Genomic DNA, 19214 nt, shown 5'->3' with positions numbered 1-19214 from the left:
GGCTACTGTCATATTTCAGGGGATAGATGATGGTAGCTCATACTTGATAATAATGGGGGTGATGAGAAGTGATTCGATTTTCAAGGGGGAGCCAATGGCAGTTGCTAAATAGACTAAAAGGAGGATGACAGAGAAAGGGAAAAATTAAGAATGGCCCAGAATTTTTTTTTTTTGGTGGTACTAGGGTTCCTGGAAGCCCTTCTACGTCCGGGCTACACTCCCAGACCTATTTTTATATTTTCATTTGGAAAAAGGGTCTCTTAAGCCATTGAGGCTGGCTCCGAAGCAGCGTGATCCTCCTGTCTCCGCCTCCCAAGCGCGGGGATTACAAGCAGGCGCCACCATGCTCGGCTGGCCCAGAAATTTTTTAACTGAGGAAAAAGGATTGCCATCAGCTGAGATGAGAGAGGCTGAATGGGCTTGGTGGATGGTAGGGATGTGAGTAGCTCAGTTGTGCCCATGTTAAGTTAGAGATGCCTATTGGACATCCAAGTAGACATGTAGAAAGGCCACTGGATATACAAGTCTAAAAATCACAGAATTGTCTTCAGAGGAAAATTTCAGAATTATCAGCATATAGATGATGTTTGAAGTTGAGACTAGACAAGATAATCAAAGACATGAGCATACAGAAGACTAAGAACAGGGCCCTGGAACATACCTGAGGTGCTTCCTACAGCTGGGTCAGGTTCTGTTCTATGAGTTCCCACACGCCCCAGGATGCACCCCATCTCCTGCCCCAGGCTATCTGGTCACATTAATGACAGTGTGCTTACTGTTAATAGCATCTTCCTTCCCAGGCTGTTTCCAAACAGATAGATCTACTTCTTAGCCCACAGGAGTCCCATACTGAGGGAGTAGTCCAGACCAGAATAGTATGACTTCAAATTCTGTCAAAGGAGTGCTTCCAAATCTTTAATACATTCCAACACCCATGGACAAATGGTGACATTTACTTCTCACACTGAAGTAAACACATAAAACTACTTTTCTCCCTTGTGGTATTTGGGGATTGAACCCAGGGACATTCTACCTCCAAGCTACAACCTCAGCTCTTTTTTTAAATTTTGAAACAGTCTCACAAAGTTGCTAAGTCTGGCCTCGAACCTACCATCTTTCTGTCTCAGTCTCCCAAGCACTGGAATCACAGGCATGTGCTACCATGTCCTGCAGATAAAACTAGTTCTGGCCATGAGGAACTTCAAAGGGTTGAGGGGTCCAATATCTTAGTGTACTCTGTATTGAGACACAGGGATTTTGAAGACCAAGTCTAACCAATTCTTTCCTTCTTGTCTCCCTACCACTTTCAGAGAAGTTGCTGGAAGCCTGGACTGAGGTAGGGCTACCCCTTCAGGATGTATCTGTGGCTGCCTGCAACTTCTGTCGTCGCCCTGTGCACTTTGAGCTCATGAGTGAGTGGGAACGTTCCTACTTTGGGAACATGGGACCACAGTATGTCACCACCTACGCCTGAGATGCCAGCTGCGTTGGATGCCCACCCCAGCCGCACTTCACTTGGGGCTGGGCCTTCTCCTGTCCTCTGCTTTGTTGTGTGCCTTAGCTGACTTGAATCTGAAAATAAAGAGCAAATTGCAGCATTTTTTGTCCTTTTTTAGACCATATTATTCCTGACTTCCTCAGACCAAGTGCCAAACACAGGAGGAAACCACAGGTCATGCATTCGTCTGACCACCCAGTACACTGAGAGGGAAAACCCAGGATCCAGAAAGAGGAAAAAATGCCCCCAAACTACCTAATGAGTTGTACAAAGAGCCAAAACACTTGACATACTTGAAGCAGCTTTCAAATGGCTTTGAATCCAGGGATGGACTTTTCACTGGTGGGGCAAGAAACCTTCTAAAGCCCAGAGAGTCGATCCCAACTAAGTGCCTGGAAAGGAGAATGTCTCTCCCCAACTGCATTCAGCGGTGCAGGGGACCTAGAAGCCTAGCAGAGCCCTTTATGGAGAGCACGGTTCTCCACCTCCTCCCCTCTCCCTGAGAGTTCTATCACCAGGCTGCAGGCAGCCAGCAGACCCAATAGTGATACAGCTCCTCTGATTCAACGTTATGTAGCACATTCAAAGTGTCCACTCAACATGGGACACTGAAACAAAGACACTTTACTTATGAATATGTTTCTCAGCAAAGACCAAAAGGATTTAAAAATGGCATCTTCCTAGGGCAGCTGATTCCCTGGTACTTCTGACAGGAAGATGGGAAGCAGAGTAGAGGACTGGGTCAGAGCATTAAGGCTCACCAACAAGGAAAGTCACCAACAAGGAAGATCTGGGCAAGAAGAGGATAGAGAAGTAGGAGGAGAGGGAGGGAAGCCTGAGGGAATACGAAAAAAAGAAGAGGAAGATAAAGAGGAGGAAAAAGGGAGAAAAGTAGGCCTTGGGGAAGAAGGAAGCACCAGTGGCCTAGGAGGGGAGTTGGTGTTGGATCCTGAGCAGGAATAACCATACCAGTCATTCCTAGTTTCTGTTAGTTCAGTTGGGCCTGCTCCAGAGGAAGAAGTTGCAGCGGGAGGAAGGGTCACTGGGAGGACCCCGGGGCCTGGAACACATGTAGAAGTGACGGCCCAGGTTGGGTCCTGGCTTCTTCACAGTACGCATCACACATGGCTCCCTGTGGCCGCTGCAGAGTGGCATGGGTGAAGGTCCCCCCAACACGGACTTCCAGAATGAGGTCTGTATCTCCTTCTCATCTTTGCCTTCAGAAGCCTTGGCCTGCCCTTCCGCCACTTTGGCCACTATCTCCTCTCCTGGAGTCTTTGGAGTTGTGAGGGTACCCGCTAGAGGCAGGCTAGGCAGCTCTAAGTCAGAAGTTTGGGGACGGCTGGAGGAGGGCTGGAAGTAGCTTGTCAGGTTTTTCTGGCCTTTTTTGGAGCCAGCCTGACTCAGCCGAGGCCTGGCTGAGCGCACAGCAGCTTTATTTTGCCTTTTCTGTACCTGGGTTTGATTGCTGCGCTGTAGCACTGACTTTTGCAACACAGGTTCTTGTTCAAGAGGAACTAGGAAGCGAAGAATCTTGAGCTGTGTGCCTGCGAACTCAGGAAGGAAGCGGGTGCACAGAGGTGGACATTGTTTTGCAGGCACAGAAGACACCTTCAGGATGGCACCCACAGGGCAGTGGTCAGATCCCATCACATCAGGAAGCAGGAAGGAGGCCTGAAAGGTGTCTATGACTAGGGTCCTGTCCCCCAGCACATAGTCCAACCGGGAACCATAGTTGAGATGGCGGGCACCAGTGACCACCGACCAGCAGGTGAAGGCTCCCTTCTGATCTGATTGGAAATAGCGGTAACTGTCGATGAAGGGCCCTCCATGGGACCCATCCTGGCACTCCAGATTACTGAGCATGCTATCCATCCACTGGCGTCCTGGATCCTCTTCAAAGCATTCCTAGGGAAAAGGGAGAAAGATAAAGGCAGAACTAGCTGCTCAAGGCTAGAAGAGACTTTAACTACTTCGTTTTACAAAGAAGACAATCTGGTTGTCCCACAGAGGACTACTGCTCAAGGCAGTCTGGAACTGGCAGAGGTGGAAGTTGATTTCTAACCTTATTGATTTAAAAGTCCATGCCTGGTTTTCTCTCTATACCATGTTGCACTTACCTTGCATTGATCCATAAATGCCAAACTTGAAAGTCTCATGTTTGCCCAATCAAAGGAGTTTTTCAAAAGAATAGGAAACAAGAAAAGTAATTGCCTCTGGGGAGCAGGAAGGCAGGGATTAGGAGTTAAGAAAAATGTTGGCTTTTCCCTTAAGCCCTCTGATAGCGCTATCTGGTTTATCTCATATGTATTGAAACCCTCTCTAACTATCCCTCTCTCCTGACATCTGAATACTTCTCCTTTGGCTCTGATCATCCATCCATCCATCCATCCATCCATCCATCCATCCATCCATCCATCCAGTCAACCCACCGACTCATTCAACACAACAAATATTCAACAACACCTATTTTGTGCCAGACATGATTACAGGGCCAAAGCAGATCTAGTCCTGGGATGAAAGAGGCTTCCTTTGGGAAAGTGGCCTAAAGCTGAGTGTGGGATGTGAAGATCAACAAAAGTAACCTAGGTAGAGGGGACTCCATATTGTGAGAACAGCCTCTGTGATGAGGGAGGGTTCAATGTACCCAAAAGACCTGAGGAGAGACCACACTGGGAATACCAGTAGGAGATGACTGCCATAGTCCATGCAAGCAAGTTGATGGGCATTTAGAGCAGGGTAGTACTAAAGGAGACAAAAATTAAAATTGAGAAACATTTGAGCAATGAATCAACAGTACTCTCTGACCAACTGAATATGGGAAGGGGAGTAAAGGAGGACAATAATAGCCCACCTCCCAGGTTTCTACTTGAAATAACCAAAAGGATGATGTGCCATGTAGAGAGATAAGAACATCAGAAGAGCCGGTGGAAATTGAACACATTTTGCTATTTTGAAGACAGTTTGTCATGTAAGTCTGTACTATTAGTTCTCCTAACTGAAAGGAAGAGCAAAAGAGGTGCACTGAAGAAACCTAGGATAGCTCTAAAATAAGTAGAGAAGGCATAAAGGTATACAATATTAGCTGGGTGTGATGGGACACACCTATAATCCCAGTATTTTGGAGGCTGAGACAGGAGGTTTGAGATTAGCCTTGGCAATTTAGCAAGATCCCCAGCAATTTAGTAAGACCCTGTTTCAAAATAAAAGATCAATAAGGCTGAAAGTGTAGCTCAGAGGTAAAAAGCACCTGGGTTCAGTCCCTAGTACCTCCCTCCCCCCAAAAGGTATACAATAATATCACAGGAAGCTGAAAGAACCAATAAAGTGAATTAATGATGACAAACAAGGGAGGGCCCAACTAAAGGTGTGTATTTTAGTTTACCTCTGTCCCTACCACACCACCATCCTCTCAACTATCTGTTAATTTCCCCAGCTGGAGGCTACATCTGTTTCTATGCCTCTCCTGCAAACTAATCAAAGAATATTTCCATAGTCCCTTTTTCTAAGCCAAGTCCAGAGCTGAATTGGACTGTGCCAGCACTGATCATCCCTGTTATATTATGGATAGTGTGTATATGTGTGTGTTTCACCCCTGTGATATAGATGGGGTATGTGTGTGTGTGTGTGTGTGTGTGTGTGTGTGTGTGTGTGTGTGTGTGTTGTTTGATTTTCATCCATTTCCTGGCTCTCACTCCTTGCTAAAGGCAACAATAGAAAGTAGAGTTTCCTTACTCAAAGCAAGTCACAGAAACTAATTTTCCCCTGCCTTTAGCTAGCCATTAAGAAATTCACTGACCTACCCTTATCCCATAGTAAGTCATAAGACTCTCATTTCAGAAAGCTCCTGCCTGAACCACTGAGGAAGGAATGCTGAAGAATTTGAACAGACAAGTCTTCCTGGGTTTCCCCACCCAATCTTTTAGCTATTGCGTCTATGCAATGAAGTCTATTAATACCCAAAAGACAGGGTTCAGAGAACTTCTGGACAACTGGACGTGTGGAGACTTGCAGGAAGGTGAACAAAAACTCATCTATGTGCTGGGAGTGGTAGACTCCAACTCTTCAGCAGAAGAAGCTCTGCACCTGAGACACTGCCAGTCCTCACTCTAGACATCTCTTCATCTGACTGCGTATTTCTATACTTTAAAATATCCTTTACAGTGCACCAGTGTGTAAGTATAGTGTATGTCTGAGTTCTGTGAGCTCCTGTAGCAAATTAGTGGAATCTGAAGGAGGGGAACAATGTATAGCTGGTTATTCAGAAGTTATAGAGGCCACAGATATCTTCCGTGTTGACAGCTGTAGTGTGAGTGCACAAGAAACCCAGAAAGTCTGTTTGTCCATCACAGAAATCCTTCACATGAAGCAGGCTGAGTTGAGAAGTGGCTTATCCAGGCTACATAATGAAGCCATCTAAGGGCTTTTAAAACACACCACCACCCTGGCCCCCCATACTTAAGAGATTCTGATTTTCACTGTACTAGAGTACTGCTAAGGTGTTTTATATTTTTCTTCTGATATATAGTCCGGGATTAGGAACTACTGGCACAAAAAACTTAGAGATGAAAAATTCATATAAGAAAAATGACTGAAGGGAAGGGATGGCTATCGACTCTGGACAATGTAAAAAGTTACAATAAGTTTTTACAATGGGCAGAGGAGATGCTTATCTGGAGTGAACAGTATGTAGGATACCAAGGATGGAAATGAACATGTGGTACAGACCAGAAAGCACCTTGGATGCCTGAGCTCAATGTCTTCTCTGCATCACAGAAATAAAGGGGTGGCATTGAAGATTTGCAAGCAGGAAAGATAAGTGTAAAATGACCAAGGCAACATGGGATTCACCCTCAAATATGGCCCACCAAAGGATTCTCCAGCCCCACCTCCTGTCACTTACCTCCATTCTTACAATAGTCTAACAAGAGTGGGACTTGCAATTGAAAACTTTGACCACCTTGGCATGTTCTGCTCCCCTCACACCAAAGCTCTGTTTTACTCATCTTTTAAGAGCCAACCACTTTCAGCTGCCTGCCCTGATTCCACCAGGCTTACCTGGGAATCCCATCTCTGGGTTCCCATAGCTTCCTGGGCTGCCAACTCTGACTCTGTCCCAAGAACACCACTCTACAGTTGGATAGTCATTTGTCTATAGCCCAGCAATACAGAAAGCCTGAGAGGCCAAGGGCTGGATCTGACCCATAACTGAGTTCCCAGCATATCGCTCAGAGCCAGATAAGGGCAGGATTAGTAATGTCTACTAAACGAAAGAACAATCCTTAGTACTTCTAGAACAGTATTTTAAAAGTACTATATCAAACAATAAAGTTTCTACCCAGAAAAAAATCAAGAGAGTAAAGAGACAACCTACAGAATGGGAGAAAATATTTGCATACTATTTATCTCACAAAAGATAAAAAATTAATTGGAAGCCAGGCATGGCAGCACATGCTTGTAATCCCAGTTCTTGGGAGGCTAAGACAGGAGGATCTCGCAGGTTCAAAGCCAGCTTCAGCTATTTAGTGAGGCTCTCAGCAACTTAGTGAGACCCGATTTCCAAAAAAAAATATATAAAATAGGGCTGGGAATATAGCCCAGAGGTAAGAAGTCCCTGGGTTCCATCCCCAGTACCACAAAAAGTAATTATAAGATCATATAATAAACTCAAACTACTCAACAAAAAAAGAAAAACAGAAACCAAATAAACTGATTTAAAAATGGGCACGTGACCTAACAGGCATTTCTTAATAGAGGACATACAAATGTCTAGCAAGTACATGGAAAAAGGATCAGCATCACTAATTATAAAGGATATGTGAAACAAAATCACACAATGAGACATCACATCACTCTAGTTAGAATGGCTAGAAAAAAAATAACAAATGCTGGTGAGGAAACATAGGAAGGAGAACTCTCATACACTGTTGGTGGGCATGTATATTAATACAACCATTTGGGAAAACAGTATGAAGTCTCCTGATGAAAAAGGAAATCCTATAGAGGAGCAAACAAGACAACCTAAAGGAGGAGAAAGGAGGGGGGAAGAAGGAAAATCTCTAAAACACACAATGTACTTAAACATATTGAAGTCAACCACTAAGCCAAGCAAGGGAGGATGGAATGGAGAGGGAATGGGGTGGGAATTGGTTGGGGTTAAATCAGTGATGTGTGCATGTACGTACACACAAGTTTTTACCCCAATATGATGTATGAATATAATGCACCAATAAAATTTTTTAAAAGTTTAAAATAGAACTACCACATGATTTAGGTTGTCTTGTTTGCTCCTCTATAGGATTTCCTTTTTCATCAGGAGACTTCATACTGTTTTCCCAAATGGTTGTATTAATATACATGCCCACCAACAGTGTATGAGAGTTCTCCTTCCTATGTTTCCTCACCAGCATTTGTTATTTTTTCTAGCCATTCTAACTAGAGTGATGTGATGTCTCATTTTGTGATTTTGTTTCACATATCCTTTATAATTAGTGATGCTGATCCTTTTTCCATGTACTTGCTAGACATTTGTATGTCCTCTATTAAGAAATGCCTGTTAGGTCACGTGCCCATTTTTAAATCAGTTTATTTGGTTTCTGTTTTTCTGTTTATGTCCAAAGGAAATGAAATCAGCATATCAAAGTAACTTCTGTATTTTCATGTTCATTGCAGCATTATTCTCAAAAGCCAAGGTATGGGATCAACCTAAGTATCCACTGATGGAGGGATTAAAAATATGGTATATAACCGGGTGTGGTGGCACATGCTTGTAATCCCAGTACTTAGAAGGCTGAGACAGGAGGATCACAGGTTCAAAGCCAGCTTCTACAACTTAGGCCCGCTGCAACTTAGCAAGACCGTGTTTCCAAATAAGAAATAAAATCAGGTTGAGGATTTAGCTCAGAGGTAGAATACCTCTGGGTTTAATCTCCAGTGTCATAAAAATATTGTATATATACAAAATGGAATATTATTTAGCCATAAAAGAATGGAATCCTGTCATTTGAAGCAAAACAATGGAACTGGAAGACATCGTGTTAAATGAAAATAAGACAAGCACAGAAAGACAAAATATCACATGATCTCACTCATAAGTGAAAACTAAAAGAGTTGATCTCATAGAAGTAGAAAGTAAAATAGTGATTGCCAGAAGCTGGGAAAGGTAGAAGGGAAAAAGATAAAGACAGGCTGGTTAGGGAATTTCCCTCTTCTCCCTAACTCATCCCTTTCAGTTAGGTCAGCTTAAATATGCTCATCTTATTCTTTGTCTAGCATTCCTCCTATGACACTTTTTCCCCTAGCTTCCACATATTAGGGAGAGCTTCCAATTTTTTTATTTTTGTGGGTTTGGGGATATCATCCAATTTTTTACTTTTTCTTACTGACTAATCTCACTTAGCATAATGTTCTCCAAACATATCAAGTGAATCACTAAGCAAAACATGAGAAGAAAGAAGGGGGCAGGATATGGGGTGGGAAGTAGGGAAGAGCTAAATGAGTGATATGTACATGTATGCCTCTACCACCTTCTGTCCCATTAAGATATTTGACTGCAATGCACCAATTTTTAAAAAGGCTAGTTAATAAATATAAAACTGATTCATTTTGATAGAAGTTCCATTGTTCTATAGCATAGTGGGGTGACTACAATTAGCAGCAATTTATTGTACATTTCAAAATAGGTAGTAGAAAGGATTTGAATATTCCCAACATAAAGAAATAGTAAATGTTTGAGGTGATAGATGTGTTAATTACCCTTATTTTCTCATTACACATCATATACATATATCAAAATATCACACAATATCATATCATACCCAATGAATAATTATTGTGTCATTTAAAAAAAAGAGTGGGCATAGTAGCGCACGCTTGAAATCTCCACGCTTGGGAGGCTGAGACAGGAATCGCACAGGTTCGAAGCCAGCCTCAGCTACTTAGTTAGGCTCTCAGCAACTTAGTGAGACCCTGTTTTCAAATAAAGTATAAAAAACAGGTCCGGGAGTATAGCCCAGAGGTAGGAAGCCTCTGGGTTCCACCCCCAGTACCACAAAAAAAAAAAAAAGAATATGATTTCAAACTTAGTTCTGCTTTTTTCTAAAGAAGCTATTTAAGAGGTCAAATCCCCAGCAATGGCTCTCTGGAAGAACAGAACCAGTTAGGAGGGGGCCTGGGGTCAAGAGGGAGCCTTACCATGTTGGCTGCATCACAGTGGTCAATGGGGCGGTGGGCTGTATTCAGGTCACCCAAAATGATCACATGACTGAAAAAAACAACATGGGATTATCAACTGGATATTCAAGAAAGGGTAACATCAATCCTGCCCATGTGCTCTTTCTCAGACCCAAGGGCTCACAGAGGCCACCTCCCACATTGAGATTTTATGCAACAGCCACTCATAACAGCCTACCTCTCCCACCTGGCCCCAACCTGGGTGCCTTTTACATCCGACCAAAAGAATTCAGAGTTCCAAAGGTGACATGTTCCCTGTCTGACAGGCCCACCTCAGTGATATCTACCTAATGCCATCTTTCTCCTCCTTCAAAACTGAACTTAGCTTTCTCTAGGAACTACCCTTTGATGGCTCTAACTCACCCGTACTTTCCTCTCCCTACCTGGAATAAGACTTTCATTTGTTACCAGACACTTCATCACCCTCAACTCATTTCATCCTTAAAACTATTTTGCAAGGGAGTGTTTTGCAGACTTTTAACAAAAGAGTAAATAGAAGCAAGGCTAGCCTCGGTGCTCATTTTATGTTACAGGAGGCGTCAGGATGTGTTTAGAGTACAAAACCCATGTTTGTGTCACTTTATCTTGTCCTCACAGCTTTTAAGACATCGAGACCTCATCTGGTGGGCACAGTACTGTCTGCAACTAGGCTGGAAAAGATCACAAAGACAGAAAAACTCCATATCCCTTCCAAGGGAATGTAACACAGGGCTAAGCACCCAGGAAAAGCTCAGGGAAACCTTGCTGCCCACATTTGCAGTACCTTCCAGCTTCTAGGAGGGCTTCTGCTCGGATCTGCAACAGGCGATAGAAGCGCATCTTAAAAGTCAGCCGCTCAGGCTTTCCAGGGTCGACATGGGGGCAGTACACATTGATTAGGGTCAAGGTCCTCTCTTTTCCTTCCTGAGTGCTAGAAAGAAGGGGAACCCCCAAAAGGACTCAGTTTCAAGCCTCCCCCTCCCCTACCAGCACTACACTACCAGATGGTTTCCATTCAGTGGTTGTTCATGGAATGGAAGAAAGGGGTTAGAGAGACATGAATGAACAGGTACACACAGGACTTGGGGACTGACTCCAGGAGAGGCAGGGAAATACCAAACGGGTAAAACAGGTGATCATGCTGCTATTCACGATAACAGAACAACCAGAAAGTCAGAGCAACTTGGGGCATTTAAGTTTGGCACTGGCTAAGTTGCTTTTGAGGTTCCTGTGGTAGGTAATAAAAGAGCTGAACTAACAGACCAGTCCCCAGGAACTGAAGGTTCAGAAGGGAATATGACCTGTTGGGGTCACATAGTAAATAGCCCAGCCAGGACTAAAGTCCAGGAAAGGCAAGTCTGGGGACTTTTCTGTAGTAAATAAGATGAGCTCTAGAATTTGTAAAACCAGAAAGGCTCAGAGGCAGGGGGGTATGGGCTATTACCGGATCTTGTGCTGTGTAAGGAGGGCCCTGCCCTCATTATCCAGAGCCCGAAGCTCCTCTTGAGTGAATTCTTCCATGTTTCCATAACAACCCACATCCCCATTCTGGGTGGCAAAGAGGCCACTCAGGCCTTCTTCAGCAGCCACTGGAGTAGCGCTATCCTTACAGAAAGTGGCTACACCTGGGAATAAAGAGGGTACTTTGAACAGAACTGGCAGCAAACAAACTGATGTGCAGCCTGCCCCACTCAAACTATCCCCACACAGGTCACCTAATCATTTTCATAAAATTTGGCTGGTTAAGCTGGGTGTGGTGGTGCACACTTGTAATCCCAGCATTTGGGAGGCTGAGACAGGAGGATCACGGTTCGCAGCCAACCTCAGCTACATAGTGAGGCCCTTTGAAACTCAGTGAGACCCTGTTTCAAAATAAAGAATAAAAAATAGGTCTGGGGGTATAGCTCAAAGGTAGAATGCCCCTGGGTTCCATCCCCAGTACCACAACAAAAATTTGGCTGGCTGGTTAATATTTTTTTCTTTTTTGATACTGGGAATTGAACCCAGGGGCATTCTACCTCTGAGCTATACCCCCAGCCTTTTTTTAAACAGGGTCTCACTACGTCACTGAGGCTGGCCTCAAACCTGAGATCCTCCTGTCTCAGCCTTCTGAGTACTAGGATAATAGGTGTGGGCCACATACAGTACCTGCTGGTTATTTTTATGTATTGATAATTATCCCCATTCAAGGGGCATACTTGGCTTCCTAAAGTATGGAGCACTTTGACCTACAACCTGAAGCCTTAGCCAATTCATCTAAAAAAAGTCACAATAATGATTGTAACAGTTATGTTCTAAGATTTTAACATGAATATATTGTGATTACTCATAAAGTAACATCTGTTATTATCATCACATGGGTATTTAATTCTTATAATCCTTATAAAAGTCATATATATGTCTTATATTTAATCCTTATAAAAGCCTCAGGAGGTGGGCATTATTCTCATTTTCTAGCTGAGAAACCTGGGGCAAAAAGAAGTAAGACAATTTGCCTGTGGGCACACAGATAGTGAGACAGAATTTGAATCCAGGCAGTCTAGCTCTAGAGCTCACACAATTAACCACCCCACTACTGTACTTCTGCAGTACAGTGAATAATTTTATACATAAAAGTGATGTTTCATATAACTTAATTTTATGGGGCTTTTAGCTCTGTGAACTAAAAGTCTAAATTTCTTATTACCTTCTCATCAAATATTAGAAACCCTTTCCTCTACCTGCCTCCATCACTAACACCAATTTAATGTTCCCAGAATACCCCATTTACCAGAATAGCCACTACGGCTACGGCTGAAGCTGAAATAGGAATTATAGCCCTCGACAATAGCCAGGGGCTCCGTCAGTGCATCCCCTGGAAAGAAAAATAATATTAAGTCAGAGGTAAAATTAGGAACCAAGACAGAGAAAGGACTGGAATTACAGTTGTAGGTAAATTACTAGTACACATCAGAGTCAGAGTTGGGGGGACAAATGAAGTATCTATGATTAGAGAATCTAGAAAGGTGGTAAAGTCTGACAGGGGATTGATAACAAAATTAGATGAGGAAGAGAGAAGAGCCTATGGTTTGGGGTGGAGAACTGGTGAATAGGGGAGAGAATCAAGAGCTAGGCCTAGGAAGGAGGGAACCAAAGGGAGGGAGATGGAAATATGAGAGAGGAAATTGGAAAACTGAGCTGGGAATAGGAGGTCAGAGAGGGATCCCTAATAGGGGATCTGAACTGGGGGTGGAGAAAGAATAACTTAAGGGTCTGAGAGGGGACAGAAGAAAGGAAATTAGGAGGTCTGAGTTCAGGGTGGGAGATATAATGGGAATTGGGGCCTCTGAGCCAGGTAAGGGAGATAGAGGTGTAAAAAAAATAACTGGAAATCAGTTATGAAGGAAATTAGAGAGCGTGGGAGGGCAAAGACGGTGTGGGAATCAGAGATGGGCAGACTTGGGGGTTGGAGATGAACAGTATATGGGGAGAAGATTCAGGGGACTGAGATGGAGCTATAGAATGAGTGGGAATCTGAGTGGATATAAATGTTTCTGAGGGATTGCAATTAGGGGATCTAGCTGGGGTGGGAGACTGAGGGATAGGGATTCTTAAGTGGGTCAAATGGCGGGACTCTAGGTACTGGGAAAGTGAATTGAGTTGGAGCAGGGGACAAAAGTTAGCGGGAAAAGAAAAACATGATGGAACCCTAGTCTTGAGTGCTCACTAGTCACTTTGGTCTCCTGGAGACAGACGATATCCGCATCCAGCTCGTCCAAAATGCGTCTCATGGCCATGGCGGCACAGTTGCTGGATTCCTGGGTCGCCCCCTGCAGAGGACTCCGGATTCCATTGATGTTCCAGCTCACCACGCGTAACATCTTAACTAAATAGGAAAATAAACTATAGACCCGCGCTCCGGCGCGGGTAAACTGCTTGCCGCTCGGAAGTTGACTAGACCCCGCCTCCCGGCACTCATTTGCGCAGGCGTTCTCTTGTGCGTGCCACGGAAGAACTTGGAGCTTATGAGGCGGAGCTTTGAAATCCTCAGTTCTCATTGGTGGGAGGTGGGATAGGCGGGCTCTGAGGGGCCGGGCGGGCGTCAACGAAGAATGAATGGCAAGAAGATCTCCGATTGGGCTCCAGCTCACCGGGCCATACACCTAAGTCGGACTCTGTTTCTCCTCTGCTAAAAAGTCCCTTGATGCTTCCGGTTACTTACCAACAGGATTTTTCCATTTTTTAAGCGGCAAGACTCGGCCGAACTGAGTCGCGGCCGAAGCCCCGCCCTCAGTATCACAGACCGCCCACCTAAGTGCGCCTTTGCGGCGCGTGCGCCCTGCCAGTTGCCTTATGCTCCCTAGCTTTAGGGGCGAAGAGAATTACCCATTGGAGGAGGGAGCACTAAGAACCTCTCTAGTGGGAAAAAAAAACTTAGGAGGATAGCCTCTGGCTTTATTGGGGCCAGGAGGAAACAGTCTCAAATCTGCCCTGTAACAATATTTGACCTGGGCCTCAGAGCATCCAGAAGAATATGGCCGGGCACTTACTTGATTTTGGGTGCATTTGTCAGATGTGTAAAATCCAGGCCCAGAAAATTTAAGCTCTCAATGCAACAGTGGGTTTTCTATATACATTGTCTCATTTCATTCTCAGGAGAACTCAGTAAGGGGCATTAAAGCTGAGTAAGAAAGGTTAAGTTAATTCACCTCGGTCTCATAGAAGTACTAGAGCCAGGACTCAAACCCTTCATTAGCCGGGCATGGTGGCACACACTTGTAATTCCAGTACTTGGGAGGCTGAGACAGAAGGACTACAGGTTCACGGACAGCCTCAGCTACTTAGTGACGCCCTGTTTCCAGTAAAAAAATGAAATAGGGTTGGGTGTGTGGCTCAGAGGTAGAATGATCCTGGGTTCAGTCCCCTGTACCTTCCCCCCACACACACTGCTTGGCATGTAGCTCAGTGGTAGAATACCTTTGGAGTTCATCTCCTGTACTGGGAAAAACCCTGCCTTAATCATCAGCTTGAGGATTAGTTTCCTGAGTAGGAATTTACTGACCACACATATCCCCACTTTAGTCTTTTCTTCTGGGCCTCCTCAACACCCTATGATCTATTTGTGTCACAGTACTTATCACAGTGGACAGCTACCATTGTTTTCTATTTTTGTTGCCACTAGGCTGCTAGCAACTTGAGTGCAATGGCCATGTCTGATTCATCTTGTTAGTTCTATTCCCTAATACCAAATACAGTATGTATGAGAAGGGAATTAATATTTGGTAGACAAATGAACAAAGGGCAATAGCAACAGGTTTATGGCTTATTTTGAGAATACAGAGACAGAAATAATGAACATGCCTAACGTCCAGGGAAAAGTATGACTTTGAATCTTTTGGTTTTTCCTCATAATTGCAGCATGCTTACATTCTCCCCAGAATTTCACAGTCTCAGAGCCATCATTGACTTTCATGGTTGCAGAAGAGACCCAGAAAGCTTCTTTTTCTCCCAAAGGACTTAAAGGTTACCTACTAGCCGTTGCCATCATAAAATAGCTCTGTAATTAAAATAAAAATTTCTGTGCTTTGAGCTTTTTCATGCTTTGGGAGTTACTCACTCAGGATTGAGTCCCAGGAGTGGAATAACTAGGACAAAGGAAATGAGCGTTTTTATTGCTCTTGCTTCACATTGCCAGATTGCTTTCCAGTAAGAGATTATGCCCATTTGCATTGGAGACCGGTGTGAAATCAGCCCCACAGAAATCCAGATCTTGCTTGTCTCTATAGCTGGTTTTAATTTCCCCAATCTGCCGCAGCTTGTTAATATTAGTTCTGACCTTTGGGGCAAGGTGAACACATGGTTGGACTGAAGAGAAAAGGCTCCGGGTGGCTCAGGAACTTCTTTGGCAACTACAACAGCTGATATTTCAACAGAGTACACGTACACACCCCTTAACAAGGGTGCTTCCTCAGCCTCCCCAGGAACCAACGAAAGTCTCCAGATTCCCTCTTTGATGCCACACACTGGACCTGCTTTGGGGGTCTGTAAATGCAAGCAAGAGAGCTGAGTTTTGGATAATTAGCAATGGAAGAAAAATCCTTCAAAAGAAAAGGTAGGTGAGAAAGGAAAGTAGACAGGAGTTACACAAATCTAAATCCATTCTTTGGACTCTTTGAAAAGTTTTCTTTACATAGGTGGTTGGTTGAGATCTGAAAGGGTATGGGGGAAGAGTTGGGAAAAGATGGTATCTATATCTAATGCGTTTGTATTTTTCAATCTATTTGACCTAACTTCATAGTGTGCTGGCCTAAAAGGCAATTCCCTGGCACCTCTGGAAGTCTCTCCAACTTCGTCTAGTCCAATTTTGAATGAAATGTGTGATATAGATTATATCTCTTACCTTCTCTCTGATAGTTTATTTGCTGTGACACTTTGAACAAGCTCCCTAGTTTCTCTGGTGTCAGTAACATCTTCAGTAAAATGGAAATTAAAGTTCCTAGCCTACTTCCCTCAGAGGGCTGCCTAAATAGATCAAGAGGGGTGGGGGATAGGATCCAAATCTCTTTGAAGAAATTTTAGGACATCCATGTTCTGCTTGAGATAAGCGATCCTGCTTTTTCTATAGCATCTATAAGCAACACCATTCACAACCCTCCAACTGGTATTCTCCCTGAGTGACTATGGTATATGGAGAGCCACTCCTAGGACTAAGATTCAGTGAGCTTTCTGGCCCAGCCATGGAGCTGAAAACAGGGGGACAGTCGGCCAGGGCAGTGGCTGAGAAAGAAGTGGATTCTAGGCTGCTACCAGAGAAGGCCTAATACATACTTATGCCATGTGCCTAGTCTTTAAGCATGTGGCCAACCTTCCCCCTGCCCTCCAACCCCCCACAAATGTATTTTCACCCATATATTCCAATAAGAAGACCCCATTTGTGATTTTCTCATCAGTGTTGTCTTGATGCTTTAAAGAGATCCATCCTCACGCCCTATACTTTGAGGTGGATCAGGATCTACAGGGTGCCAGGAAGTCAAACTGCATACTTTTTTTCTCTAGAGATAGACCATTCTAGAAGTTACAGCTCAGCACTTAGTCTTGAATGAGAATCTGATATGGAGTGAACCACAACTGTGCAATCAATTCATTGATCCTTTTTCAGAGGGGACTTCATTTTTTGTCTATTCTCTTTTGCCCCATTCCAGGTTAAGAAACCTTTCTGGATGCCACCTTCTGCCTCAGACCAGGGCAGTTCCCCTATCCACTTTCCTATATAGTTATCTGCTATAACACTTACCTTGTTGAACTGGGATTACTTGTCCAGATGTCTATCCCATTTAGAGTAGGTATAGACTGTACAAATGCCCATTAAGCAAGTAAGTGTCTCTTCTGTGCTAGGGCCTGAGCCAAACACTGGAAACAGATCTCTGGAATCCAATCAGTCCTTAAGGAGCCCAGAGTCTAGTGGGAAAGCAGACCAGGGAAACACTGGCAGATACTTTCTTAGACAGATGAAGGCACATGGGCAATATGAGAACCAAAAACAGAGCCTCTCCCAAGGATAAAGGGACAACTTCCCAGAGAAGGTAAACACTGGATCAGGCTTTGATGTGCGAGTCAGATTTCACTAAGAATTAAAGGGAAGAGAAAACATTCGAGGATGAGCAAAAGCCTAGAGACAGGAAAATATATGGTATGGCTTGGAACTCAGTGAGTCAGCCAGTTCAATTTAAACATGGGTGTCTCGGGGAGACACGGCTGGGCAGGTAGGTTGGGGACTGATTTAGAAGAGGCTTGAAATATTAGGTTTGAGGATTTTTCCTAGAGTGTGTTTATTTCTGCTACTGGGAGCAGAATTGGCAACAGTGGTGAATCGTCTCATAACTAGTTCCAGGCAATTTTAAATTGGATATTTAAGACTGGACTCGAGATTTACCTTTTAGACCTTGTCAAAAGTTTGCTAGCTAGCTGCCCAGCTCTAATTTCCTGCTACTAAAATTATCTTCCTACCTCTCAGCAGGGTCATGAGGATAAAATTATAAACATAAGAAAACATGTTCATGTATCTGGCTGGATTACCTTGGACAAACCCTTTCCTTCCCCAAACTTCAGTTTCCTCATTCAGATGTAAATAAGGATGATTGTAAGGAATGAATAGGAAAAAATATATATTGTTGATCTGTGGGCAATGAAGTACATATGTAAAAAAGAGTTATAGGTAAGATTACACAAACAGTTAATCAGAGAGTTAAACCAGTTAGGAGATTTATTAGGAGAGTTATATCTCTTCCAAAATCTAGTTTTGAGACTCTACAAGTTCTGATGTAATCTAGAAGACCATGTTAAAATATTTCCCTTTTAATTTACCCCAAATTTTACATATTTATGGGGTACCATATGATATTTCAATACATGTTTACAATGTAAAATGATCAGATCAGGATAATCGGCATATCTATTGCCACAAAAAAATTATCATTTCTTTGTGTTGGGAACATTCAAAATCCTCTCCACTACCTATTTTGATGTATGCAATTTACTTATCAACCATCAACACTGTACTTTAGAACATTAAAAGTTCTTTCTTTTATCCAAATGCATCCTGAATTTGGTAACCATTCTCTCTTTAACCCCTTCCCTCTCCAGCCTCTGGTAGCCACTACTCTACTCTCAAGTTCTTGAGATCAACTCTTTTAACTTCTACAAATAAGTGAGAAGATGAGTATTTGTCTTTCTGTGCCTGACAAAATTAATGTAATTTAATGTGAAAGACTACACTCTTAAACTAACTTGATTAACCAAAGAAAAGCCCTGGAATGGGAGAAAAATCAGTTTCCAGTGTTCTACTCTTCACTTGGCCACTTTTACCACTGATTTGCTATGTGACTTTAGAAAACTGTTTTCCTTCTCTAGGTCTCAGGTTTGTTTCTTTTGCCTGAAAAGGTGAGATTAAATGATCTTTAGGGGGCTTCTCACCTTTAACACAAATCTCTACATAAAACCAGAAAAGTAAAAATGAATTAATCTTTCTAATTTATTCTCAGACACTTTATATAATGAAAATTAAGATATATTTAACATTTTGCAGGTCATCTTACATGTATTAATACATTATATCTTCACACAATGGGCAGAGGTTGAATCTCACCCAGGTAATGTGTCTGCAGAGCCCATTGCTCTTAGCCACTATGATCTATGGCCTCAGTGGTTTCATTTAGATGGATGGACTCTGATATTAAAAATCAAATGTGATTTATACAAAGCAACTGGAGGGAATCTAACTCAGGTTAACGAAGGCTCTTAGAATGTATTTTAGGGAACTTCTTTAAAGGCAAAGTGGGGCTGAGAGCATTTGAGGGCAGGGGCTGGAGATTTCTATTCCCCCAAGAGATTGTCCTTGTATGGCCCAGTTTAGTGGAAGAAAGTTGAACTTCCTAATAGCCAATCACTGGAGGTTCATCAGGGGGTGGGAAGGTTGCAAAAGAATGAAGTGAGAACACACTTGGACATCTTCCAGGCAAGCTGTGCA

The 19214-nt window shown here is 43.3% G+C and overlaps 2 protein-coding genes across 3 annotated transcripts in view; one reads left to right on the top strand and one right to left on the bottom strand.

The window, feature by feature from the left end:
* The window catches only part of ALAS2 (5'-aminolevulinate synthase 2), a gene marked incomplete at its 3' end in the record, with an annotated part of 31308 nt that extends 29834 nt beyond the window's left edge, over positions 1-1474 (top strand). For both annotated transcript variants that reach the window (XM_080718304.1, XM_080718303.1), the window contains one exon: positions 1311-1474. In XM_080718304.1, the coding sequence (XP_080574430.1) occupies positions 1311-1474 (164 nt within the window). The remainder of the gene's footprint in view (positions 1-1310) is intronic.
* A 1017-nt stretch (positions 1475-2491) lies between these two features.
* Positions 2492-13569, bottom strand: APEX2 (apurinic/apyrimidinic endodeoxyribonuclease 2; the record flags this gene model as incomplete). The annotated part of the gene is made up of 6 exons (XM_080719309.1): positions 2492-3406; positions 9692-9761; positions 10494-10640; positions 11154-11334; positions 12480-12563; positions 13416-13569. The coding sequence occupies 6 exons, from the start codon at positions 13567-13569 to the stop codon at positions 2492-2494; spliced, it is 1551 nt and encodes a 516-aa protein (XP_080575435.1).
* Positions 13570-19214: the final 5645 nt, after the last annotated feature.

This window comes from Muscardinus avellanarius (assembly GCF_963383645.1).
Source record: "Muscardinus avellanarius genome assembly, chromosome: X".
NCBI classification, from domain to species: Eukaryota; Metazoa; Chordata; class Mammalia; order Rodentia; family Gliridae; genus Muscardinus; species Muscardinus avellanarius.
This window is presented reverse-complemented; position numbering and strand designations above follow the sequence as displayed.